The 27,500-nt window shown below is 47.3% G+C and overlaps 4 protein-coding genes across 8 annotated transcripts in view; 2 read left to right on the top strand and 2 right to left on the bottom strand.

Moving 5' to 3' along the window:
• The window catches only part of LOC125949014 (ribosomal protein S6 kinase 2 beta-like), a 27,592-nt gene extending 7,943 nt beyond the window's left edge, over window positions 1-19,649 (bottom strand). Inside the window, exons 1-2 of one of the 4 annotated variants that reach the window (XM_049675681.1) lie at window positions 19,555-19,649; window positions 18,450-19,079 (exon numbers count right to left, since the gene is read on the bottom strand). In XM_049675681.1, the coding sequence (XP_049531638.1) occupies window positions 18,450-18,515 (66 nt within the window). In that variant the 5' untranslated portion in view covers window positions 18,516-19,079; window positions 19,555-19,649. Of the gene's footprint in view, window positions 1-9,063; window positions 9,104-18,054; window positions 18,098-18,449 lie in introns of those variants that run through there. The other 3 variants (XM_049675680.1, XM_049675683.1, XM_049675682.1) reach the window with 3 other exon arrangements.
• Window positions 19,650-19,954: 305 nt separating this feature from the next.
• On the top strand, window positions 19,955-21,306 carry LOC125949051 (RRP15-like protein). The gene is made up of 2 exons (XM_049675738.1): window positions 19,955-20,314; window positions 20,384-21,306. Exons 1-2 carry the CDS (start codon window positions 20,287-20,289, stop codon window positions 21,265-21,267), a joined length of 912 nt encoding a protein of 303 aa, XP_049531695.1. The 5' UTR covers window positions 19,955-20,286; the 3' UTR covers window positions 21,268-21,306.
• On the bottom strand, window positions 21,294-22,917 carry LOC125949040 (RAB6A-GEF complex partner protein 2). The gene is made up of 3 exons (XM_049675726.1): window positions 22,589-22,917; window positions 22,297-22,520; window positions 21,294-22,236 (listed from the first exon to the last, which is right to left on the bottom strand). The coding sequence occupies exons 1-3, from the start codon at window positions 22,708-22,710 to the stop codon at window positions 21,317-21,319; spliced, it is 1,266 nt and encodes a 421-aa protein (XP_049531683.1). The 5' UTR covers window positions 22,711-22,917; the 3' UTR covers window positions 21,294-21,316.
• A 156-nt stretch (window positions 22,918-23,073) lies between these two features.
• Window positions 23,074-27,500, top strand: part of LOC125949013 (A-kinase anchor protein 9) — a 12,435-nt gene continuing 8,008 nt past the window's right edge. For both annotated transcript variants that reach the window (XM_049675679.1, XM_049675678.1), the window contains exon 1: window positions 23,074-23,583. The gene's annotated coding sequence lies outside the window, so the exon portion shown is untranslated. The remainder of the gene's footprint in view (window positions 23,584-27,500) is intronic.

Genomic DNA, 27,500 nt, shown 5'->3' with positions numbered 1-27,500 from the left:
GCGCGTTCGGGCACCACCGGGTATTGGCTCACGGTTTGATCTTCTAGCGAGTGCCGTATCCGTAGCGATACGGTCGGTGGGCAGCAAAGAAACTTCGAAAGAAACATAATAATCAATGATCTATCGTACTGCTGACCGCAGTCCATAAAACTTCCATGAAGTACGGTAGTATCATACATGAACGCAAGCAAAACGCAGGGATCCTCTGCAGTCGCCGGAAGGTCTAGAGGAAACCGTTTGGATCTGGTGAGCATTGCCAAAACAAAAAACAAAAATGCAATACGAGAATCAGGAGCCGTGGTACGTCGTCCGGTATGGCAAACAAAATAATGCTGCCTGGATTTCGAAACCCACCCCAGAGGCATCATTAGAGCAAATAACTTCAAACGATGGCGCAAGCGCTTCGTTGGCTCGAGACATTACAGAGACGATTATTCTTTTCAATGACGGTTGAACCGGTATTGCTTCGTGTTCGGTTGATATCTGGTGAATGGTGTATCGTTAAGATAACAGGCACTTGGCAGTCGATGGCATATCGCGTTCGTAGTGCTGTGAGCATAACATCATACTTGACATTTGAATTCTTTCGACAGAATGGTTACGGGCAGTTGTTGGTTTTACAGCAGAGCTGTGAAGGCTGCATAGGATGCAAGCGTGTTCTTGGATATCTTTTCCGATGACAACTTGGATCTTGCTTGGTTTGCTTGGTTTTTTCCGACCATAATTAACGCCACAATGAGTTCAATCATCTCGCTCTAAGATAAACTGAAAATCCAAAATAAACTTTGTTCTAAAGAGTGCTTGTCAAAATATTATCATCTTTTGATAACAGTAATCTCATATCTCATGTTATCCCACGTTGAAGCAATATCTGCACCAATCGTCCTTGATTGGTAGCCATGTGACAAAGTGAGTGAAGTATCAGTAACGTGATGACATGCATCAGTGCAGAGAAGGAACAGTAGATACTGTGAATAGCAACAGCAGTAGAAACAGCAGCAACAACATCTCACCCACAAGCGGCACACGGTGCTGATGACACTTTTCCAATCAAAACTTCGCTGACAGAAAGCTAAGACCTTAATGGTGGGAACTCGGAAGCAGAACATGTCGAAAAGTTATCCCCCGTCGCGCCGTGAAGGTGTGTCTTAATCGTAGGAAAAGGAGGCACCACACAGTAGCCAAAGTATGCACATGCCGATCAATGATCCGTAAACACGCACATACACACACATACACGATTAAACAATGCAAAATAGTAAACACTAACAAACGGTCAAGTTAATCCGCGAGTAATCAAATTCTGATGCTCTGTCCGTGATTACTTCAGTTGTGATTTTCCACTGGAACTGGGTGTCTCTTCCAACGGCTACCGATAAGGAACCGATCAGTCCTCTGTTTTCTGCACGTTCGCAACTATGCTTCCTATGGCTTCCGGTGCAGTCACGCTACTGGACACTGGCTCTACACCGGTGAGCAATGAGTGAACAGCTGAACACGAATCGAAAGTGGGCGTTTAGATTCAGCTTTTAATTTAATTATCGAATCATTTCCCTTCTCCTGTTATGTTGTCTTCCCCAGCAAGGCCAGCTTATCATTCTCGGGAGTAGCAGCAGTCAGTCAAGGCTGGCTAATGAGAGGAAAAATGTAGATTCACTCACATTGCTCTGCTACTGGCGCTGCTGGTGCTATTTGGAACAGAACAGCAAGAAGGCTACTCCAATAACATTCCATCATAAATCGATTAGCCAAACTCGGTTCGTTTGCATAAAGTTCGGTCGTGTGTGTGTGTGTGTGTGTGTGTGTGTGTGTGTGTGTGTGTGTGTGTGTGTGTGTGTGGTCTGGTGGCCTCCTTTGCTTGCTCTGTGTGAGATTGTAATTCAATAATTGTCCCCTTCTCTGGTCCCTAGCAAAAGACGACGATACTGGAGAGAATGAGCATCGAGATAAGGCAAACGGTTACCTTCTCTCTTCTTACCTTTTCCCTCCCCTCTCGCCCCCTCCCTACCACGCCCCTAGATGTTGTCAAGCGAACCACGAGCGGATGACAAGTAAATGTTTGCCTACCGATGACAAATTCAATTCAATCTTCCTCAGGTTTTCCATCCCTACCGGTAAAGCAGGGAACAAGGATTGAGTGTCGGTAGTGGGCGGTGAGCGGGGAGGGGGGGGGGGGGACCGTTGCTCTTCGGGGGGATTGTTTTTCACTTGAAAATGGAAATGTAAATAACACTCTCTCGTCCCGTCGGCCCACCTCGAGATCCAGCCGTCAGCGATTGACTTTGGTAAATTGCGACATTTTGCGAGCAATTGACGAACATCAACAGCATCGTGAAGGCAAATATTTATTCGCTTTTTCTCCTGGAAGCAGCAGCGAACCTTTACGCCGCCGAAATGGCTATCGAGTTGGGAGCATTATTTTTTTTTTTCAAGACCAGATCGCCAAGCGTAGGCGTAGGCTCTGATGCTGCTCACTCTTGACGCATAAAGCAACGATGATAATTGCTACGGTGAACGGGGCATTTACCCGCGTGCGCCTTTGATGCTCGGCGGCAGGTTCACCTACGCTTTGCCAAACTTTCCCGAAACAATCAAACTCATACCTTGGGGGCGCGCGGTGCGCTGTTGTTCAGTCCAAGGACCGAAAAGGATGGTCGTTTTCGAGTACCACCACCAACCAGCCCAGCAACACCTTCTGGGAATAGGTAAGCGGAAATCGGCAGCAAAAGAAATGAAAGGAAATCTTTTGATGTTACGGTACTGAGAGAGAAGCCCTTCCAGCGAAGGGATTACGCTTAGCTGAAGCTGTGCCGCCGTTTCCGTTTTCCGAAATTGGATGCAATCGCGAAAAGGGAGAGGACTTTTGGTCCTCTGTGGGGGTTTTTTTTTTGTTAAAAAGTTTTGGCGAAACCCCGAAAGTTAAACACCGCACAGAACGAGCAGCAAAAGCAAACCTTGCTGCCTGCTGTCTGGCTCGAGGATGCTGCTTACATATATTGCTAAACTTTTACCGAGTAACATTTTCGACGAAACAAACATCGTGTTATCTAGAGTGTTTTCAATTGAAAAGGAGCAAGCACGCACCAGTGCCTGAGCTGACGGACGGGGAGGGGATGGTCTAGTGCGTAATCTGCTTCAAAATCCACAAGGTTCCATTCACCCCCTTTTCCAAGCAGTCGTGACGATCAACGGCTTTCGTGATGCTCCACGAACACGCGCGAGCGCAAGCAAATTGGCTCCGCAATGCTCATTCGACATGTCTTCCCACCTTCATCATCGACATGCTGCAAATACCAAGCAAATCGCGGCCGCGTCCTGTACCATGACCTTATCTCGTCCATTTCCAATTTCGTATTACATTGCTGCAGCTGCAAGTGTCAGGGTTGCCCGCTCTGCATCACAGATGTCGACAATGACGACGAAAGGACGAACCAGACGCATACGACAACACCGACCGCCATTCAATCATCATTCCGCTCACACGAATATGCAATTTTGTACACGACAACATTTGAAGCAGACAGATACCCGTGGGTTAGATGGTATGGTATAGTGTCCCTTTTATCGCAAATCCTTCGCAGCCACATATCAACCATCGTGCAACATTACATGCAGCCGGTGTGCCGGGCCATGATTACCACCAGTTCCTTTCATTATTGCTGCAGACGTTACAGTACGATCTTACGACGAGAATATGGAATGCATTTAAACACTTTCACCGGAACTTATGAAACCCTTCAAATGCTCACTTTAAGCATTGTTGCTCCAATACCAGGGGTACAGGTATTTGGCCAAACACTCCACTATGAAAAGAACCACACTGGTTTAACGCACAGAGCATTTAAATGAATAAATGATGAACGATGCAGCGCTGCAGCAAAACAAGTTGCCATCGTTTTTTCCCCACTAGCTACCGCCTAGTGCTGCGCAAACAAGCCAGCGCCATCGTCCTGCGAGACCAGGGCTCTGGCACGTCAGATTCAACGTTAAGGAACCAACAGGTTGGTTCGCTTCGTATTCATCAGCCCGAGAGAGCGGGGTTCTGTGGGGACGTCCGTTGGGTCACGGTACCATTATAGGCACGGCTTTCGCAGTACTGCGGCGTACTGCGACGTGCTGACTACTCGGCGAGAGAAGTCATAAAGCGGAAAGCCCATTCTGGATGAATGCTCTGGTTGCCGGCCGTAATGCCGCGGCTCACTGCTGGTGATGATTGTTGTTGAAACATCGTGGGAAGGCTGGCAGAAGCCTTTCTATCCGTAAATAGTCGCATTAACAGATTGTGTAGCAAATGTTGCCGGAAAATTTGAAGCCTCTCTGCGCAGAAAGGAACAAAAGCTTAGTCGGTCGCCTTTCTGTGGTTACCACTTTGTATCCAAAAAATGGCCAAAAATCCATTCCTCTATAACCAAAAAAGAGACATACCGAAACCATTCCCATCGCGTTTGCTCTCGCAGCAAACGCAGGAAGTAAAGTTTCGAGAATCACGAAGGAAAGTTCATACCAAAACACAGAAGACCATTAGACGCGGTACGCGGTCTTGCTAGTCCTTCATTGCCGAGAACAGTATGAAACGCCAACGCAACATTCAGGCACGGTCGGAGGGAATGCCATTCCCTTGAAACTTGATTCCATTTTCTGCTTCTGGAATTCTAGCTGCATGTAACGTTAGGTTAGCGCGGGCTCTAACGCCGTCGAACGCCTGAATGAATACGAATCCAATCCTATGCTCCCGCCGTTCCTGTGTAAAAACGTCAAACCCGAAATCGGTCAACAGTGAGATTCCAGCTCCCGGTTCCACGTACCATTACTAGCGGAAGTTTACCGTAGGCGAAAGGACGTATCAGCAAATGGCACAAGAAGCAAATGTCAACCAGGGAGTGGACTCCCTTCTGCCCCCTTTCTTCTGTGTGGTCTATTATGCGAAACGGGATAATTTAGTTTTTGTTTATTTCAAATCCCTTCTAGCCACCCCCCCCCCCCCCCCCCCCCCCGGGTTCCTTCGTTTTGTTCGTAAGTCCTCAAGGCAATTACGAGGCAAGATAGCTCAAAAAAGGACTGCTCGAAAGGTTTAACGAAGGTAGTCGTCGTCTGGTGACCGTTGATCACATCAAAAATCAATCCGACCTCAATTTTTCTGGACTGAGCTGAAGGGATTCCTGTTGACATATGATAAGGTCGCATGTCAATACTGTACTGGATACACGGAGATAAAATGTTGAACCTTTCGGCTAATACCACACTGATGGTGTTCGCTGGACTGTTTCCTAACTAGTTCCATGATTCATCTCCCAACTCCGGTAGTACGGGTGCGACAAATGCGTTGAAAACATAATGATTTGGCTTCCTAATTGATGCAAGCGAAAGGAAATAACTAGAAACCCGCCAGCGTGTCTTGCTTGCTGAGTGCTGAGTGCACTCGAGAATGTGATTCGCCCAGACGTTCCAATAACCAATTAGTAGTGTCAGGCGACAGACTGCGGCCATCCGTTTCCGCCGCGATTCCTATGATGCGACTTATTTCAGGCTACCGTTCGTCATTAATCCTCTCTATCGCTGATCGACACTTCTACGGCTATAATTATGTGCCCTCTGTGTTCGTCGTCGTCGTTAGCGACAAACTAGAATGAAGATGGTACACTTTCTCTGCTTCACACACCAACTGTCGCTCCCTCTCTAGCATCACAAGGGTTACCATAAGCCTGACCAACCATGGTACATGGCATTTATATATATAGGTAAGTAGACGTTCCTTTTTCACACAAGGCAGACGGACGATAGAGGTAAGAGCATAAGAGTCGTTCGTCGTTCTATGCTAGGAAACATGAAATTGGCTACAGTTCGCCCCATCAGCAGTAGCAGCAACACCAGCAGCAGCAGCAGCAGCAGCAGCAGCAGTAGCATCCCTGCTCGAACGGATTCCCATAAACAATCGCCTCCAGAGCTGAGAGCGCCCAGTGCCGCGCCTGGATTATGGAAGTTAATTTATTTTCCACCCACAGAAGGGCGAAACTGTTCTCCTGGTTATCACTAGCGGCAGTGCGAAAGATTAATACGCTTCCAACGGACACATGAGATGAAGCAAAAAGGACCGTTTGACTTAAGGCAGCTAAAGTAATGAGAAACCATTACAGCTAGATGATGGTCACCAGACACATTCCGTTTTATATTGAGTTTCTATGCACCTTAATGAGGTTCACTACAGTCTACTTTATATGATTGGACCTGCCTATGATTTACGAGAGAAGGATAGTATAAAAATTATCATTCCAGTATCGTTAGGAATGTTTTGAATTCTACAAAAGCTGCAGAATGAACCTTTGCTACTTTGTTTCTTTGGTATGTCGACGAAATGAGAGCTCCAGCCACAATCGGACAGAATGTTTCGACTTTTCTCTAACTAATCTCCGTGCACATGGTGCACGCAAAAGTCCTCTAGTCCTCTTTTCGAGAACGAAACAGAAAAAAACGACAAATGACCTAGATATAGCACTGGAAGCAGTAGAATACGGTACTCATCATAAAAGTGGAGCCTGCCCATAGACACGTAACAAACCCGATTGCAGCAACACTGCTACGCTCCTGCTTTTTGTTTGCCACACGTTGAAATCGCGTTCCAGCACGAAGAACTCATCTTTCCGCTCCCTGACTAGGTTCAACCACTTCAGCCGTGCTACTGCTACTAATTGCTCGTAGAAGCTGCACTCTCGTCTGTGGCAACACTGAGGCATTATACATTGAACACAAATCCGCAGAATAAATATGGTTACGACCGAAGACGGGGGGCGCGGTGCGGCGTAGATCGCGCAGGTACTGCGTACCAGAAGAAAATAAACGCAGCACAGAAAGGTGTAGCCGTTGCCTCACCTCAACGCTGAAACTAGTGCCGCAAAGCACATGCAGAACGAATGTAGGTCGACTGGAAAAACGCACAATAAGAGTGAGCGATACTTTATGATGCCAATCATTGTACATCACCACGACGCGGTCGGTCGTTGTAGATGCAGCCTGCCATCAGCCCTTTTTACATCGACAATTGACGAACGACAATGGCATACACAATGGAGTCCCGTGTGCCGGGCATCATGTGGAAGCAAGTATGATAAGTTGAACGTGGAAAACCGTTCATTCAAACAAGTCGTTTTGTGCCCAAAAACATATAGAACAAGCTATATATCAGATAATGCCAATTTAATACACATTCTCTGACATTCAGAATGTTTTTCCTGTGGTTTATGTAACCACTAGGATGGAGTGTTGCTCTTAAAAATAAAAAAAGAAACGATTATATTAGACGTCAGGACTCCATCTAAACTAATGAAAGGAAACTTTTAATGACGTAACTACGGTTCACCAGTGAGACCTCCAGCGCATCCAGTTCTACGGCATACCTGCTGGAAACGATAAACTTTGTCCTCAGGGCACTCAACAGACTCCGACAGGAACACCGTCACTTCACCTTTGGAAACTTCAATTTGCCACCGGTGATGGCATGTCTAGTCGGAAGCATTTTGATTTATCCACCCCTCGAGTACATGTCTGCGTTGCGACTGATGTCCTCGTGTGTACAAGGTGCATGAACATAATATATTGGGCTCGGTGCTATGTCGTAACTTGGTAGACGTTACGGTAGTGTAAGCTACTTTCTAATAGTTCCCAGAAGCTTGCACGTCACTTGGTTGACAAACGCCACAGCCTGGATAGGCTGCTCAATTCCTACCGATAAAAGTGTGCCCTTAGATACAGCGTTTAAACATGTTGCGCAAACAGAAACCGGATAACGAGTGAACGATAAGCACTCCCGGAACTGGAGCAAGAATTTAGCGTACTATCAGGGCAGCGGAACGAACGCTGGGACGAATGCGCATCGCTATCTGATGCCTGAAGCTAAGCCGATCTGATAAAAATCTTCCATCGATCCATTTCGCTCGTCATTCATATCAATATTGGTGTTCCGGGAATGTTTATCAAATGTCTGTCATCGTACGGTTCCCGGAAACTGCCAAAAATACCCAAGAGATGATAAACATTTTTTGTTAGTCAACATAGTTACTTACGATTACAACGTCGTTTGATGGCCGTTTTTGGTGATTTCTGATAATGACAAGTTAGTTGAATGAAAAAATTTCACGTATACAAAGGCATCACTATTCTCGCATGCAGTATGATGAATAACTTACGTAAAGAAGCTACAAAACAAACAGAAACACTACTCAAAAACAAAACCTTCGCATTACATGAGCAACATTACATGATGCTTAAAGGGGCTATAGTTTTTATAAGAAACGGAAATGTCCACAGTTAAAAAAGCTGAATCCAACATGGAACAACATGGAATCATGAAAAAGTTGCAAAAGATATTACTTTTTTTAATATAATGAAGTCAATCTGACATAATATATTAATAATCTATAACTAGCCAATCACTAGGCAAACTGACAACTACAGAACACATTGTGAATGAGATGATATTTCAACTGCAAAGCATACAAGCAGATGAGACCATACAGATGAATACATATAAATAAAAAAAACTAAAAAGAATGAATGAAAAAAATAAGGAAGAAACTCAAAGACATACAGCTTTCATTCCGTAGCATTCCAAACTGTTAGTAGACACACTAAAAGTTGGGCATCAACGATAGTTTGATAGTGATGCTCAGATCAGGGCCTTGCGAGATATGAGATACTTTTTTACAAAACTGCTCTTTCCAGTACACAAAGCCATTTTGTCGGCCACTTTGGGTTTATCATCATATTTAGCGCCAATTGTATCACCGATTCCCCGATGTGGTACTCTCCAGATCAATAGAGGGAAAAAAGTGGAATCATCTCGCAAAAAAAGTAAAAACCAAACGGGAGGAAAACAACCAAACAGACGGAAAACCAAAAACGAGACAAAGAACGAGCGAGAAAAAGGAGTAGTAGACAATGGTGACAAAGGACAAAGAGAAAAATAGTACAAAAACAGATCCATCGGCCGAACGGGGCTTCGTCGGGCCGTGGCCCAGTGCATAAACGCTTCGGAGCAATAAGAGACCACTTCTTCGTGAAGTTACGTACAGAAACTATCCGGAGCCCTGAAATCGAGTTAGACACTCCGTGCGCTGCAAGAAGAAAAAAACAACACAAAACAGAAAGACGTGAACGAGAGAGAGAAAGTTGATGTGTCGAAAGGAATGATAAAGCGTAGTAATGCACGAGTACCAATCGATAGCGGATGGCTAACGCTGAAAGTCACGATCAAGAAATAAAAAAAATAACAATAACATTGAGGCAATGGAGGCGTGGAGTGGAAACGCAAAGATAACGGAAAACAAATCAACATAGCACAAAGAGATAAAACAATGTCTAGATGTAGTTTCAACAGCAACTTCTAGAACCATACTGTACTTGAAAAACTGTATTTTACTCAAATTGATTTTTGCGAGCGTTGTTGATCAAGCAATCGAGTGAAAACACTAATAAATAAACTGATGAGAAATGGTAACAGCTTGCTGCATATCTTATCGATTAATAATAAAGGTGTATCCAAATAAAATTAAAAACTGAAAACCACGCTTGCAAAAGAATAAGAAAATGCTTAAGCTTGTAATGAAAAACCAATTCACAGGGCGACTGTCCGACTGCCCGGTGAAAGATGATCGAAATCGTTAACAATAAAATAAATTCGAACATTGAATCGTACAATTGTATTATATTCTCGTGTGTCAACCACCGATGATTGAAAGCAAGTCCTTCGATTGACGAGTGTAATCAGAATGGGCATTCGGTTTCGGTAGGCCTCGGGTTTTTCACGGTAGCAGCAAGGGAAAGCCTTTCCAGAAAGTGATAAATAGACTTGCCTAACTGACAGCACCGAAATTGAATGCGACGACACACCACCCCGTTGTGGGAAGCGAAAATCTGTCGTTAACCATTTTCCCTCGGGTGCCCGTGTACCGTTTGATCGAGTTTGGCCGTTCGGCGACAAAGGAAAGGCTCGATTTTCTTTCGAATCTCCGATTCGTTATCGTTTATCCATGATGTTCACCGGACGACTCTATTATTTTCGATGTAGGCCAAGGCCAGGAACTAGGACATTGGATTAATGAAAGGTTTTCTTCGTTTCATAGGTTGTCGCAGTGAAGGATTTTTCTGTTTTCCCCCTTTTTCTATCCGACTTACCAAGAGAAACTTCTAATGATGGTTTCCTTCATTTTTTACAGAAACAGGTAATTATGAGAATGTTAAAGAACTTTTCAAATTCCATTGCGACTATCACGAAACGTGCTATCAGCGTAACACCTCCAAAACTACCGAGAGTAAACGAAATCCATTTGAATGTGAAACTAATAGAGCCACGGTGCACCGCACAGTCACCTACCTGCCACCATGTTTACCAACCGCCCGTGCCACAGAAAACTTTATGGACTGCAACAGAAACCCCAACGTGCATACAGAGATAGTTGGAAAGCTGTTGCGCCCTGGCCTGTACCCTCTACCACGTCACCACCGATGGCTTTTCACACTGGTCCATAATAGTCGGGGTCTGGGGCTCGCACCACACCCTTGATGGCGTTTATGAGTGATGATGATACAGCCGACAGCAAAACTTTCCCCCAAGGACCACCATGATGGTGCCACCCGCAATTGGCTCGGATGTGGGTTTGTGGTTTCGGAAACTGAAACTGTCCACCATCGCCACGCCACGTGCGTTCATTCGCTAGGCAGTACCGCGGGTTCTGAGAGAATGATAGTCATTCCTCTATCTGTATGAAACATCAATTATGATGAGTGCAACATTGTTTTGCATCACGAGTAATAATATCAATGACTAACCTATGACTCTTAAAATGGACGCAGAGGAGCGGTTTGAGCAGAAGAGCAGAAAGAGACTGGAGATTGTTCGAAACTCCGATTGTGGCCAGCACAGTGAAACAATCAAATTATCAACAGTGCCATTTATGTGGCCAATGCCTTTGGGTCAATCAATTCAATTCCGTCACTACCTCACCAGTGCCACCAGGCCAACCAGTAGTGCCGCCGAAATCACTGCTCTCTCCAAACATCAAACGAGCCGGCCCCAGCCAGCCAGTAATGATTCCCTCGAGGTGTTAATCTATGTGCCGGACACGGGTTGCAAGAGTTGGAAAAATATTTTAACACTCCACGGACGACCTTTACAAATATCAAATCACATCAACCTCAACCTCACCACCGAAGCCGTCGTAACCGAAGGCCCTGAAGGATCGTGGTGTCTTTTTCCGTTGGTGGAATGGTGGAGGGTGAGATTCAACATGATGCCTTGCTGGCACCGCACGGTGTGTGAGTGAGTCCTTCCCATTAACCTTAACGAAGTGGTTAATTAATTCAACAGCACATGGCTCGTTGTCTATGGTCCTGGACACGCCACCGCCAGACACATCCAACTACTGTCCTGTTCGCTGTTCGCTTTCCGAACTCATCACCCAAATGGCAATGTGTTCGCCCCTACCGTTGCATCTTTCCGTTTTTTGTTGTTGTTGTATGTATATTCTTTTGCTTCTCGAATCCATTATGTCGGGCACTATTTCGTCTATCGATCGCTTGGGAAAACCAATGGTTTGGCACAATTTGCGTGCTAAAAGCTGCTTAATATTCATTGAAATACGAGCGCGGGTAATCATCGCCGGCAGGCAACTCGGTGTGCAACAAACGGCCATGTAAGCCCCACAAGCTATCGACAGTAGAATAGCATGTTTCGTGAATGTTTGAGAGGAAAGAACATGAGTTTACTCAAGTCCCTCAACACTGAAGTGAACATTCCCGATTGAGATTATAATAGATCTCAAATGGTGCAAATCACTTTAGAAGCAGCAGCCGGATTAGCAAGAATCTCTTCGCAATGCTCTGTCTTAGAAGTGCGATACAATATCGTCTGCACCTCGAAATGTCGACAGCACCACAGTTTACTTCAAACAAAAGTCATTTTAGAGAACAAAAACCAAAAAAAAACCAGCATAGACGACGATCGAGCCTGGCTGGCTGAATTTTAATCATTCCACAAGCGCTTCGTCCGCTATCTGGTTGCACCCGGGAGTGGAGTGGCATTTGTCATGGAGAAGCAGAAAACCAAAAATCAAAAATAAACATCCCCAACTGCTAATTTCGAAAACTTGTTAACCTTCTCAAACCTTCGGACGAGTCGAGCTGCTGCTGCTGCTGCTGCTGCTACACGCTCGTCCACCACCAATGTCAATGTATTGCGGCGAGCAGTGTGGCATAGTCACAGTAAAAGCATCAATATGCAAACGTAAATTTGAAAAATTGCTCGAAAAAAAAACCAATAACAAACCGGTTCGGTAGAATTGTTGACGAATGGCTTGCCTGGGTCAACAACTGCGGAGTGCTAGCGAACGGAGTGGATGCTTGTTGCGGTTCGGGTGTATCGGAGAGAGGGGTGGGAGAAATGAAAATAAGTTGAAGAACGATCCGAGTAAGGTATTGAATTTTAATTTTTGCGACACAAAATCAATAAACCATGCAGAACATTCGCACTGGTCCCGTTAAGAGCGTTTACATTGGCATACAGGTGACTAATTGGTCACAAGAAACTGGTGCGCGGAAAATTAGTGTCACTGATACTAATTGAATTAAAAACAGCTTTAGATAAAAAGCATTACAATACTTTTATTTTACGCTTTAACTATCGACTGCTGTTTGTTCGAGCAGGAAAAGGAAAACAACATTCAGCGAGAGGTCAGTTGCAGAGAAGATTAGACGACTTTCAACTGCAACGTCGATTACTGGCACGATCTCGGGGGCGCGTGATCACTATTCCGTAAAGTGACCCCGGGACAAAGTCTCAATTCCAATATCACATCACTCCGTACGTGCGTAACCTGACGGATCGTGACGAGATGATCTTCCATGAACTCCGGGGTTCAGCGCTACACCATCAGTGTCTTCTCCATCTCGAGACGGGCACCACCAGCAGCAACAGAAGCTCGATTCCAAGATATCCCATTACATTGACCACAAATGGTCGGTTCGTTTAACTCGCTTCCTCTTCCTCTCTCTCACTCTAAAATGGATTAATGGTCACAACCACAAGATGAAGAACAGCCGACGGAACACACCCTTGCGATGCTTTTCCATGTCGTCTTTCCATTGGTGCACAAATTCCAATTAGATTGTCAGCATTTGTCGCTTACTGTCAGCGAGAGATTGGGTTCGGTTGGGCTCGTATACCACCACCACCACCATTATCAGGTCACCGCGAGGTTAACTGTCCTCGGAAGAGGGAAAGGGGATACTCCCGAATCATTATACCCGTAGTCATGTTGCCGCTGGACACGAATTTTACAAGGCGAGCGAGAAATAATTGCTAGTAATGCGCGCAACAATTACATGCTAATTGTAGCAATGAAAAGCCACAGGAGAATGAAAGTTAATTAAAGCTAAACCGCGTACGCAGGAAAATGAAATGTCGAAGGACGAAATGGATGTTCACGGAAAGCGTGGCAAGCGACCACGTGCCAGGTTGAACTAAGGCGAAATGATATGATGGTGAAATGAACTGAACGGTTGGTCCATTCTTTTCAAAACATTTTCCCAACCCCCTCTTCGGCCCCTAGACTTAGAGCTAGGTGATAGAGAGAGAGAGTGTGTGTGAGAGAGAGAGAGAGAGAGGGAGAGAGAGAGAGAGAGAGAGAGAGAGAAAGAGCGAGCGAGAATGTCCTGAAGGCTCATCCGAGGAAAAGTTACAATTTGTGCGACAACTTTCGCCGAACAGCAAATCATATTTCCCATCCAAACAAGACGACCGAAGCCTCCCCCGCGACAAAGCGATGCCGACGATTCGGTGGAAGACAATTTCAAAATTTGGATCCAAACATAAACTGGATTATGGATGTTACGGGATCTAATTCAAAATAACTTTTTTTCTCCCCTATCCGATGGTAGTTACAGGCTGGGTGGCTGCATTTACATCACCATTCCCCGTTCGGCATCACTCCAAAAGCCAGGGGCTGTTGTTGAGCAAGGTGGTTTTTAATCAACATATTTCCACCCAATACCCAGGAAGCTGACAGCTGGCTGTTTGACGGCTGCCTTTCCTCGTCCTCGTCCTCGTCCTTCGAAAAAGATCCAACAAAGAAGAAGCGGCATACAGCGCGTCGCGCTCGCTCACTGTTACCATGTAACAAGGGACTTGATGTCAGAGCTTGCTCTAATCAACTCAACAGATAAACTAATTTACGTCAAAACGAACGGATGCGGGGACGATGCGGTGCAAGACACAAGAAGAGTCGAGTCGTGGCAGCTCGTCTCATCTTCAGGTCCTGTGCCACAAACAAATGAAGAGGCTCGTTACATGTCGCGACCACCATCGCTGGGGCACTGTACCTCACCCAACCCGCCGCAGGCCTGTCTGGCGCAGGATCTCATGAATCAGATCGAACGTCTGCGAATCAGGTCTGACGTGAGGCGAACACACAGCCATCCAATGCTCCCGCCTTCTCCACCACCCTTCGCGATTCCAATATTAGATTATCTGCATATTTTCCCCTTCGCGATTAAGTTAAAGCCTCGGTCATGTTTTGCTGCATTGCTGTGCTCTGCTCTCGCCCCAGCATATCATTACGGGCTTTTCGTGGCCACCTCTCCTCACTTCGCTGGAGCTTGGACGCAACTGTTGCAGAATGTGATCCCGTCAAAAGCTTATAAGATCTGTAGGATCTGTTATTGATAATGAAATGGTATTATTCCGGTGTTCAAAATAATTTCCCTTCCTTCGGCGAATTATCCGAGGTCGGCGGATTAACGGACTCTCCACAGGAAGAATATGGAGCGATATTACGCGCAACAGCTAATATTTATCATTAAAAATTCATCCCTAAAACCGGTGGAGAAAATCGTAACCGATAATGTTGATGTTACGCGTGGATTCCCAGGGAGGGAGCAGACTCGTCCAGTTTCGGGCGAAACTGACTTTCAGGTATTATTTGTCTGGCAAAATGTTTGCCATGCCACGCCCGGATGATCCTGCCGCCCTCGCCGATCCGAGCCCCTTCCCTCGTTCAGAATAGCATTTTGTGTTCGTTCTGGCAGATCGTGATGTTTAAACCCGCAAGCTAAACTTTGATGAACCGTCGTGGGCAAACAGTTTGACCCTACAGATAGGTTCGTCGGAAAGACGGAGTCATGGCCCTTCACGAACGATCTAATCTAACAATTCATCCCTTCTCCAAAGGGGTGGACGATGGGTACGCATCAACGATTATGAAAACCGCGCTCCGGGCAGACTAGTTTTCCAGTGGAGCAGAAAATCGTCCAGGTCACCCATTTAGTATTCGGCCGAAAGGACGCCCACGAAACTTGGAGCAAATATTTTCAATTCAATCTCCTTTGCAACGGGATTCCGATTCCAACCTTGATGTGTTTGAAGGATTACAATAGCAAAACGGTTAGTCAGGGATCATTACTTGTAATATTTGGTGAATCCTTTGTGTAGGAATGATAGTATGAAGTGTATCCTTTTCCACGAAACCTTCTGTACCTTATACTGCTCTTTGTACCAATAACCGGCCAGCTGCTGTAGGTAATACAAAAACACTCAAAATGAGACCATTGAAGATTGGAATCACACAGCACAGAATGAACAACCGGTTGCTACTACATCCTGTGATCTTAGCATTGAGCTACAGACCTTATGCATTCAACAGAAAACAGATGCACCCGGTTGGGTCAGCATACATGTTGCTTTACTTTGTTGACTTACGGTATGTGTGACGCGTGTAACCCTATGCACTGACCTACTATCCTGGCAGTACAGTGTACTCCCGGCATATTTTAATACAAAGGAATGTATCTTCCTGTTACCAACACTCCAGAGTCCTGTTACTCTATTTGCGTTTAAGGCGATTATGTTTAGAAACCATGGGTATGGGTTCTGAATATTCGCAAATGGCTGAATTTATGCTGCATCGGAAGGATTCATTGCGTTCCTTTCCTTCAATGCGAACCAAGGGATCCATTTGAAATCAAGTACAGACAGGGCGCCACGTTCGATCGAAACATGGTAGTGGATCAAATGCAAATTAAATGGATAGAAGTCCGGTGCAAAGTGGCCCGAAGGCCGTGTCAGTTCAGCGAGTTAAACGGTTATCATTCCCCGGAGAAGCCAAACTTCTCACTTAATTACGGTTGATTGCCAGAGGGATTGGTAACATTTGCACTATTGGTACACTCGCTATCTTTTTCTCTCCCGCTCCGTTTGCTGGACGGAAATTAGAAACTAGACTATTTTGGAGCAAACTCCAGCTCGCCCTACGGCTCTTGGTCCTCTCGACATGTGCAGTTGAAGTGGAATGGGAACACCGGGAACAACCATTTGCAGCTGCATATGCAACTGGTAAGCTGACCATGGCAAGTGAAAGCTAAACCAGCCAACGTGTTCCCCGTACTGCACTAGGCATGCCTGGGCCGTGGGACATATTAGATGGAAAATCGATAACGCCAACGCCATCCGTACACCAAGTGTTAGGCCATCACAACATACGGTCGTTAGTGGGAGCTTTGGGCGAAAGTGAAATGGATAGCATATGGAGGATGTAGCCGTGCGCTGACAGTTCCCTTTTCCGCCCAATTCCCCGTGGACCGCGTGTGAAAATCAAACAAATCGTTCACATCAACCCGATATGCTGGTTGGTTGGCCTCGTTGGCGCGTTTCACGTTGCTTGTCACAGCTGTGAAATCCTTCCGCCCGGTCCTACTGCCGCTCACCAAAAAGGCTTATCTGGGGAATTGGTTTGCAGGTTGGCCTCAGCCGTACATGGTGTAGCAGGTGATGCAGCAGATTGCTGGTTGATGATGGATGTTAGCTATGTTGGCGCTCCCCGAATCTGGAAGGGGACTGTTTTCGCTAGTTGGGTCCCCAAGCCTGATCGCCTGTTGATCCTTGCCCGCGCCAGTGTTCCGCCCCCATTAAGTCACTCATTTATCTCAATTACATTCCGAAAATTCAATTATGGACCGATTAAATCGGAGAAAAAGGCGCGAAGACGCTGAGGATTGGTAGCAGAGGAAGTGCCTTCGTCGTCGAAACTGATATCATCAACACCTCCTCTAGTATTCCGCAGGGTCGCTCCGCTACTCGCCAGCGACTCAACGAAAGCCAGCCCATGGTCCCATATGCGGCGATAATGAGATTAGAGGGAAAAAGTTTTTCCGGTTACTGAAAGCGGTAACCTCACCCTCCGGACCCTTGGCGAGCCACAAACTTTTGGCCATTCCATGTCACGATTTGCCATGCCGGCCTACCCCTTTCAAACCCGGCTTTCTCGAAGGAAATGCCTTCACCGGGCCTACGTGCCACCGAAGGCATAATTAACCGGCTGACAACTTTGCGAAAATGGAACCGGGACTGGTGAGTCCCTGTGGTTCTGGGAATCATATAGTTGGGGCATGAGGGGGGAAACTGTTGACCGATGGTTTTACCCCGGTGGCCACGTGGGCTCTCCAGTTCAGATTTTCCAGCCGGGATGTTGTACTTCAAAGCCTACGGGTTACGCGAATGGTGGTGCACTGGAGAGTGCTCCAAATTTAATTAGCTGCAGTTGTTTGCGCGTAGTATGGCGTCAGAAATGAATAATTAATAGTGTGCTAATAAGACCCGAAGGCTTCGTGACAGCTAAACTTGATTTTTTCTGGCAATCAATCATTAGTTACAAAACGCTATAGAATGAATATTTAATAGAAACAAATTGTAGTTCATCTTCAACAATTTTGTACCAAATGAACAGCTCCTATTGAGCACAAGCATCTCAACCGTCTAGTAGTATCAAAGAAAGAAAAACATTCTAAAATTCCAAGTATGTAAGACATACGATACAGAATCGGATAACAGATCTGATGAAGGATTTGATATAAGCATACATGAAAACGATGATTGCAATGCATTGAGTGAGTAGCATGATTGAAGTAGCCTACGTTATGAGCCTGAACGAAACAAATTCCGTTGCCATGGTTATGTCTGTCCGCTTTTATGAACGCAAGCCAGCACTACCGAACATTGCTTTGGTCAACACAAACCTTCCTTATTCCTAATGCTCTCAACAGGTGATGAAAGCCATTAACAACGAACCCCGTGAAAACTGAGCATAAAATTGTGGAGTGAGTGTGTATGAGCGTGTGTGGTATGGATGTGTGTAGTACACGGTAATAAGCAGCAGTCCGAGAGAACGGAAAAAGAAATAACGGAAAAAACGAAAGAAACACACCGCTAAAATCAAACCAACCGAAGTAGAAATGATATGGAAAAGGCAGCAAAGGTATTATGCCTAACGTAAAGTGAAACAAAAAACCAGTAATGGCAAAAAGGGATTCAAACACGATTAACATAACACCGGAAATGACCGTATTTCGACTTGTTCCGGCTGTTTAGTGCCTCGAAAAAGGATAGAAAGGGCACATTAGGATGAGCTTACCTCGATACCGACGATACTGATTGGGACTTTCTCTCTCCATGGGTCGATCGAGTTGGCTAGCGGCATTCTCCAGCTTGAACTGCGGGCGAACACCGGTGCGACCTTGCGTAGAATGCGAACGAGTGCGATCAAGGTTCCGCTGGAAGACGACTTTTGCACACCGGAGATGAGGCACCCTCGTTCCGGTAGCAAATTGCAGTGAGTTGACGAGTCCCCTAGCAAATCGCGCACTACAACAAACCACTCGAGTAGTGGAACGAACAGAGTGGCCTTGAGGCGTACACGGAACCTGCCGTTTTCGCCTGCAGCAGTAGAGAACTGGTAGCTGCAATTCTCCCTTTTGCGTTCACGAGGTCACGATCAATAGAAATACTGCGTCTAATTTATTGTGCTGCCGGCGTCTAGCAAAATCGATGATGCACTACTTAATCTCAATCTCGGCCAATGAACGATGCTCCACTCCTCTCTCATCACAAACATCCGCGGAAGCACCCACCTCGTCGACGGTGGCACGTACTTTGATTGTGGAAACTAAGAAAATTTCTATTCCAAACCACTTTGCACCCAGTAACACCACTCGAGCGCTGCTCGCTAAGTTCCCCGTTTGTGTAGGAGTCCTACAAGAGATTGCTGCAGAAGATAAGAGGATTTAGCTGATTTGATACCGCAAACTGTCGCACTTTCGCTGCACGCGGGACGACCGACGAGGCGCAGATCCGGGTGACGGAATTTCGTAATTCATTCACTAGCGCGAGACCACTTCGCAGGGCACCACCGTGAACGGGGTCGACCGGAACAGGATGCACGACTTCGACGTGCGGGAATAGACCGAGGGTTACACTAATTGATGGGATGCAGTCCGCCTCAGCAGCAGGAACTGGTCGTCGTTGTTCCTGTTGCAGAATCGTCGACGGAAGGCTGGCGGCCACGGAGGCAACAGCTGGCGGGGTTGCTGACACCACGAAGAAGCACTACACAACCACTTCAGCGCAAAAGCGGTTCCCCTCAGTCAGCCAACACCCCGCGGGATCTAGCTGCCCGGAGGAGGCAAACTCCAAGACCGCTCTTTAGGACGCAAAGACACAGGTGAATCCTCGACACTTACGCACAACTTCGCGGACCACAGTCGGTAGAAAAAGGGTTTTTAATCCTCGCGTTCTTGTGGACAAACTGCTACCGAAATTGTATGAGGCGCTCTCAGTTTTGCTTACTTTGGGCTACAACCCTGCAAACTAATTTTGTATTAAGGCTGCCACACATAGCACGCGTTACTTTTGGCCAATTTGTGATTTTGTACAAGGATTTTGTACAAGGATTTTGTACAGCAGGCGGTCTGAAGGGTCTCATTGGATCACGTGTTTGACAAGCCAGAAAGGAGTCCACATCCGCTGCATCTGCCGCAAGTAACGCGTGCTATGTGTTGTAGGCTTTAGATCGAATAATGAACTTCAACCCTGTGTCGTTGTTTTGGTTTCGAGGTTAGAGTTCGTTGTAAAAAAGGGAATTTTAAAAAGGATTCTAAATCCTTTTGTAACACCACCGGAACCAACTCTCAATCAACCCCAGAGCTTACAGAAATCTGTGGCCGCGATCCGCACAAAAAGAAAATCCCCGGAAACCGGCAAGTTTTAAGGTTCGTGATTTTGGTAGGATCTGCGGTCCGCTCGTACTTAGAAATTCCCCAAGAAAGCAAGAGTGAGACACACCGTATTGGGGACCACGTGTAGTAGCCGGTCCCTCAGAAAGCGGGGGGCTAAGTCCTCAGCGTCGCTTGTGAAGACCCAGGAAGCTGCCGTACTGTGGTAAATCCTCACTGAAGAAGGCCTTAAGTAAAATCATGTTGAAAACACAGAAAAAAACTACAGGTACTCATCGCAAGATGTTTGCGTAAATACGACAGTTGCTAATACTTCTGTTCATCCACCTTTCCACAGTAATACCCGTGGCCGCGAGGGAAGAAAGCGATAGCGAATCGGCGGCCGAAAGTAGTGATGAAGGCGAGGAGTTCATGTCGGACGAAGAGTTTCCCGTGTCTGAAGATGATAGCGATGCGGAAAACGACGAGTCCGGCGAAGGAGAGGATGAGGGCGAACAAACACAGGAAGCCACGAAATGGGCCAAAACGATGGCCAAGTTTCTTCGGAAATCCACGGACGCAAAGATCCTCTCAAAATCCGTTACCGATGCGCAGAAGGAACGCAAAAAGACCGAGTCCAAAACGTACCAATTCGAAGTCGTTAACGCACAGGGGAAGGTGAAGAAGGAAACGGCGGCGGCCGCTGATAAACAGGGAGAGGAAAAACCGGACAGCATAAAACTTGCTCGCGAACTGCTACAACAGAAAGCCATGCTCAAGCGAGAACGTCAAAGGGACATCCTTGGACTGCGAGTACGTCCTTCCATCCACGATTACGATCGTGAGCGAACCCTGCGAAAGGTGGCCACCAAGGGAACGGTGCAGCTGTTCAACGCGGTTCGCAAGCAGCAAAAGGAAGTGAGTGAAAAACTGGACGAAGCGGGCAAACTGGAGTACAAGCGAGAGAAGGTGCTGAAGAGTTTGAACAAAAAGGAGTTCCTCAACGCCCTGATGAACGGACCAAGGGCCAAATCGGAGCTGGTGGACAATTTGGTGAAGAAAGAGGAAGATGATGAGATCAAGTCGGAGATTGATTCGGATGAAGAACCCAAATCCACGTGGGGCGCACTGCGAGCTGATTTCCTTACGGGCAAGAAGTCAGGCTGGGACAAAGAGGATGGAGAGGACGAATCCCGAGGTGCCGATGGACTGGATGATGGTATGGAGACGGATTCAGATTGATCGGAAATATATTGCTACGGCAAATGTCTCAGAGGGATTGAAATGTATTTCACTTGATGTGTAGCTTGTAGTCACCGCACGGTTGGGGAATTTGGAGCGGTGCCGTTGGGTAAATCGTGATCGGAAGACTCCATATCATCGTTTCAATGGCAATGTCGGTCGGTGCAACCCACTCTAGCTCTTCGTCGGCTTCCGTAGGCCGAGTAGCCATCATCTCGTTGCTCAGCTCCGGACTCGTGGTGGTCACGAACTGGAAGTGCAGCTTCCAGCTCACTTCCACCACATCGGTCCGGAAGGTGGGAGTCACGTGGAGCGGAATCGGGAGTATGACCTGTGTCTGCAGCATCCCCAAACACACCTCATGATGTTTGCTGTAGTTGGTCACCCGTGAAACGCACTTCTGTCGATCGGGCTCGGTACTGCCAACGGTACTGGTTCCGGTGGTAGTATTTTCTCCCCGTTCACCGCCCGTAAGCGACTCCTCATCCGCTCCGGGCTTTAGCTCGGTTTCTTCACACTGTAGTGTAACGGACAGCTGGCAGCATTTGACCGTACCACAACTGAAGTCGATGGTGGCGACAATATCCTCGCCAAGTTTGTAGGCCGACTTGAAGAGACAGAAGCGACCCACCTTTCCCCACTTGTTGTTAATCATGAAGAAGTTTGGTCGGCGTCTCGCCGTAACGCCACGTAGATAGTGCAGTGCGTACTCTATCCGTGACGGTGGTCGCTTCTTTTCGAGGAACGGATTGTTTGGGGCCAAATCTTCGTTGGATTCGTCGTTGAGGGTGATCGCTTCATCAAGATCGCTCTGTGGCAACGGTAATGGCAGCACACGGAAGGGAATGTTCAGAGCCTGCACCGTGGAACCGAGCCTCTGTGTTGCGATAGTGATTTTGTAGTAGTACTTCACGCGTATGCCACGATAGGTGGGGGGAGTGTTGAGTGGAACCGTTTCACGGTAAAGAACTGAAAGCAAGCGATCATCGTTAGTGTCTTAGTCGATAGAGGTTGGCATCATGAGCCTACATTGTTTCGCTTCACCCGGAGAGAGTCGAAGATCACAGAACAGTATTTTTGGTTCGGTGGAGTGTAGAACCTCTCCCTTCAGACGGTTGCTCGCATTCAGCGAGGTGGTGCCCGTAGTGTTCCTGCTGCTGGACACCACATCGTTGGTGATGCGCTCGTTAACCGAGGAATTGCAGTAACAGTGCAGTTGAACCGTTGCCCAGGCCAGATTCTCCAGGATGTCGCTAGAATAGGAGGATAAGATGATGTAGGTCAGCGAGACTGCAAGAGGGTTCCGAGGAAAACCTTTTACCTGTTGCTCTGAGATATCTTGTGCTCCGGCAGCGAAGGATGCCTGAAGTCGATCAAACACTCTACCACCTCGCCACACATAAATACGGCATCACGGATTAGTTTTGCGTTTATCTCAATCATTTTCCAAAATCAAACTCCCGTTTCCCCGGATGACGACACGCCTGCAGTGTACGGCGAATGTCTTGAACCAGTTAGTTCTTCCCCCTTGCGGTCACATAAACCATCTTAAGGATGGGGCAAAAGATTCTTATTTTTGCAAAGAAAAAGGTTTCGAAACTTTTGCAACTAATTCCATTTTGTGTAAAACAGACCCGAAAATAAAGTGTTACCACCCGTTTGCACTGCACTGTCGCTTCCGGAAATCGAGCAATCGAAGCTCGTTTACAACGGTCTGTTTCGATTCTCACGCAGCGGATTGCTCGACTGCTCGACTGCTCGACTACTGGAACCACTCGATTCACCGCGGGTCGATTTTCTCGGATTTTGTCGTCGTCGCTCTCCTCCGGCTCTTGTGTTCTTCGGCGTCCCGTGTGGAAAAAGGCAAAAGCAGGAAAATCGGCAGAAATCCGAAAATCCCCATTTCTAGATTGCCGTGGCCATCCACCCAACCTCGCAGTTCTTCAGGAAAAACGTCCTCGCCGTCGGTTAGCCCCCCGGACGCGCCCCGTCGTCGAGTGTTGCAAGAACCTCCCGCGGTTCCCCGCTATTCCCCCTTGTTCCCCCTCGTGCGGTCGACCGTGTTTCGTGTAAACGTGTCCCACTCCGCTGTGCCGTGCTTCCCCGGGCATCGTAATTAGGAGGAACCTGCTGCGGGTGCAGCAACCTTTTGACAGCTTCCGGTGGAGATTTGAAGCCGCCGTCCCCGTCATCAGCATCATCATCATCATCAGCGGAAAGCAGAACCCCGGAACGTGAGGTCGAATCCGCTTTTGGTGGAATCCCAGCAGCAGCAGCAGTCTTCCCGAACAACCGTTAGCTGACCAAAAGGCGAGTGTAAGTGCCGTATCGCGACGAATGTGGGCGCGTGTGTGTGTGTGTGTGTGTGAGCGTACGTGTGACGTGTCAGCGAAACAAATCAGCCCCGCGCGCCGCATCAGCAGAAAGACAGAAATCGAAGCGGCGGGGATCGAGCTGCTGCTGCCCTTGGGGTGGGAGGGCGTTGAACAAATGTAAATCGTGCAACCCCGCTTAGGGGAGACCCCCGATTGCCAACGATTTGCCATCGCAGGCAGAACGTCTGGTCTGGTTTGGGGGCGGTGTATGGAAAAAGAAGATTCACCCTTTTCAACCGGTCATTCGCGACACCCGCCGTTGTGTCTCTTGCGAAACTATCTCGTCGATTCACACCGAAGACCCCTACACGCACACACACACACACACACACACATGCACACGCACAGACACAAAGGCGTACGGATTTGGACGGGATTCTTTTTATCTTCTTTTCTGAAGTTTCACCACCACCACCCGCTGATCTTCGTTTTCCTCGGAGCTGCAAATCAAACCAGATCTGCGGTCATCGACTGAGACGAAGACGCTCGGAGGTGTTGGTCGTGTCTCGGCTGTACGCGTGGTCCGACCAGAACACTCTAGTGCCTTGTTGGCGTTGATCATTCTTGTCTCTGTGTGAAGATTCATTGGCGATTACGGTCAAAACGAGGGTTCTAAGTGACCGGTGGGTGCAGCTCGATGAAGCATCCAGATGCCGCACTAGTTACTTGTTCCGGTAGCCAACCGCGCACCATGCGAAAGATGATATCATACATCTGGCCCCACTCGCGGGGCTCACTCTGTTTCTCAACTAGAACCCCGTGTGTTAGGGGCATTTAGGAGCGGAATCTAATTAATAAATTGTGACAAGAGAGCCGCGAAAGCAATCGCAAATAAACCGACGGTTACCTCTTGCGTACGGTTTCGGCAGAAAGCCTGTAAGTAGGCCACGGCTTGCTTTTGCTGGTTGGCGGCTGGTACGCGGCGCTGGGAATACTTCGCGAGAAATCGAGACTTTTGACTTGCCTAGTCCGCGGGAAAAGAGCCGCGAGCAGGCGAGATTAGCGAGCTCGAGACCAGGGAGCCAGCCTCTACGTGACTTTGGCCGTAAGTGAGGATGGGGACTCAAGACACACTAATACTCGAGAAGATGCTCACGCGAGTGCGGCGCGCAAGGAGGTAGCTTGGTATAATAATGTATTATGCCTTCACCTTCGCCTATCATCTTCATATACGCCGCCCGTACGTGATGAGCAACAGCAGAAGCAGCTCCTCGTTCGTCGTGGCGTTTTCTTCCTTCGTGCTCTTGCCGGCGGATCGCGGCGGCCGCTGTTGTTCTCGAGCGCTACTCCGCTGTTCACTTTACGGCCCCGGCAATAGTGACACTTGAATAAGCAATTTACAGCCACATTGCTCCTGCTGCTGCTGCTGCTGTTGCTGCCCGATGGCAACGGCGATGATGGCGTGTAGTAAGCTCATGATATCGAAAGAAGCGTGGTGCGAGGCGGAGAGTCTGGGTGTGGTGTCAGGGATTCGAAAGTCTTTCCTGCTACGCCTCATGCCAACCATCACCAAGCCACTCGAGCGGCCGGTACGATGGTGGTGTGGATATGTTTAGTCTACCAACACCAGAAAACAATATGCTTCTAGCCTGGTTCTTTTGAGATGCTGTTGCTCGTCTGGTCCATCCGCGGAAAGTCCCTACACGCCATTGGGTATTTTTCGAAAGTACAATGTGATTGTTGCGATTTACGGGTCACGACCTTGTTCGCTTCTTGATTGATAAAGTTTCGAGCGGAAACTTCGAATACGTATGTTGCTTCGATGATGGGAAATGCCATCAAAAGTCGGCTACATCCTAGACAACCGAGAATACTCTTGCTGTACACACACACAAAAGCGTACTTGATATGCGAAATCATGGGAAGAAGAACCACCGACAGATAGAGTAATGCGAATGGGGAAAAGAAAGGGCGCTCGGATGTGTACTACACACCGTTCCCGGGTGTCCAAGTCGGACGAGACGGTCGTGTGATGCCGCTGGTGGAAAAATGTCTGAGAGGAAAGGTACTCTAGAACGAAGCAAGGCGAACCGAACGACTTCATTCTGAGCGCTCCATCGCTTCTCTGCATAACGCACACAAACAAGCGGTTCTATCTCCGACCGACCGGTGGCGTCTAGCATATTCGGGCCGCGTCAGCGGCTTTTTAATTCGTGGCGGCATGCGTAACGCACACAGCCCACACCACATCATCACAAGCACTATTCCCTCTGCCGAATGGAGGAAGATGAACCACCCTTGCATTCACATTGGTTAGTTCAGCCAGTCATTGTTTCGCCTGACCCCTCGCGAGATTAATTTGGATAGGGGCGGGTGGGTGGTGAACGGATTTTTTTAAAACCAACATTTAAATCACCTTCAAATGCTGAGGTCATCGCGAATGTTCGCGCTCCACTATACAACGAGCTAATTCCTCGCATCCGGCTGACAGAGGAAAAGCATACTGGTCAGGTTGTCAGCCAGTCAGCCAACCAGAATCAACTAAAGTATCGCTCGGAAGATACGTTTCCTGTCGTTACCATGGTGGCTGCAGCAGCAGTGCAACAGCGGCGCCCCAAGTTTCACAATGTTCAGGCAGGAGATGGGATGCACACGTCATTCTTTCGCGATACACCGGTTGGCCATGACTATGCCGCTTGTGCCGGTGTGAGTGTGCAATGCAGAGAAGGCCTATAATTTACCTTGGCGATCTTTCGCCAAGATCTGCCGTCCACGATCACGTTCTTCCATTATGTTGTGTTTCTTGGCACCTTTATTCTTTCTTGCTCTTCTTCTTCATGCTCTGCCAACACGATTCGTCTTTCCACATTGTTAGTTTCACCGCCTGAGCAACTTTTGCAGTGATTCTAGGCAGATAATGGGGTGAAGCTCGTCGTCCCATCGACGGAAACACAATTAGTAGTGTGACTGCTGTGCATAGCATACTGCAGCAAAGCGCCAATCTCTCATTCCGGGCTGGTCATTCCGATACTTGCATCACAGCTCCTGCATCGAAATGTTGTAAAGAGGTATTCTCATTGACATACTTGGAATTTATTGCAGTAGCGAGACTCGAAATTTACGAAGTAAAGATTCAAAGGTTTCGGTTGATGAAGCCACCCAAATCACTCAATTGCAATAAGGATATCTTTTCCCTCAGAAAATCACCTTAGGTCAGCTACAAATATCAGATGCATAGACAATAGCAACATTGATTGCCTGGGATAGGTTTAACAATCAAAAAGCTGGCAATGCCTCAGCGGTCAAAAAAGAGAGTTACTTTTTTCGAAATCATCTCAAGTCACTGACCAGCTCTAAGAGAAAAGGCCAAAAAATGGCTTAAACATGAAAAACTTTTCCATTTTCCTTCGTCAAAAGATGAAATCACGAATGGAATAACCGTAACGCGCGGAATGGAGCTGTCGCTTCACTGTTTTATTGTTCCAATCGAAACATGAGAAGTGCCGTAAAACTCATCAACAGCGTGCCTTTGATCGCGTGTCCCCGGACAAATGAAATGCGTCAAATTCGTTGTTGTGCACCGCCATAGTAGAGCGGAACGGATCGGATTGATTGATTACTAACCGGTCAGATGTTGGTGATCGGCCGGAACAATCCTCTCAATCGCTCATCCTCGCGACAAGAATCGTTGCCTGTGTTCAGACCGTTTGAGGTTACGCTACAATGTTTTGGACCTTTGGACTGTTAAAAAAATTAAAGGATCATTTTGCATCGTATCCAAACACCGACTTCCAGCGAAGAAACTGAATTAGAATTAGCTATTCAAATAGTTCACGGAGATAAGTGTTCTTTTTTCGGCTGAGTCGCGATCCGCAAACAGCGATCGGACCAAATTGAATTGATTCACCTACTCCTCTG

Source organism: Anopheles darlingi, chromosome 2, assembly GCF_943734745.1.
Source record: "Anopheles darlingi chromosome 2, idAnoDarlMG_H_01, whole genome shotgun sequence".
Lineage (NCBI taxonomy): Eukaryota > Metazoa > Arthropoda > Insecta > Diptera > Culicidae > Anopheles > Anopheles darlingi.
The sequence above is the reverse complement of the archived record's forward strand: the minus strand, read 5'-3'. Positions and strand labels throughout refer to the sequence as shown.

What these genes read in the sequence shown, in the direction of transcription:
- LOC125949051 (XM_049675738.1), top strand. Translation starts at nt 20,287, where the DNA reads ATGTTGAAAACACAGAAAAAAACTACAG. An exon ending in AACACAGAAAAAAACTACAG is followed by an intron (nt 20,315 to 20,383) that starts GTACTCATCGCA and finishes ACCTTTCCACAG; the next exon opens with TAATACCCGTGGCCGCGAGG.
- LOC125949040 (XM_049675726.1), bottom strand. Translation starts at nt 22,710, where the DNA reads ATGATTGAGATAAACGCAAAACTAATCCGTGATGCCGTATTTATGTGT. An exon ending in AAGATATCTCAGAGCAACAG is followed by an intron (nt 22,521 to 22,588) that starts GTAAAAGGTTTT and finishes CTCCTATTCTAG; the next exon opens with CGACATCCTGGAGAATCTGG. An exon ending in TCCGGGTGAAGCGAAACAAT is followed by an intron (nt 22,237 to 22,296) that starts GTAGGCTCATGA and finishes GCTTGCTTTCAG; the next exon opens with TTCTTTACCGTGAAACGGTT.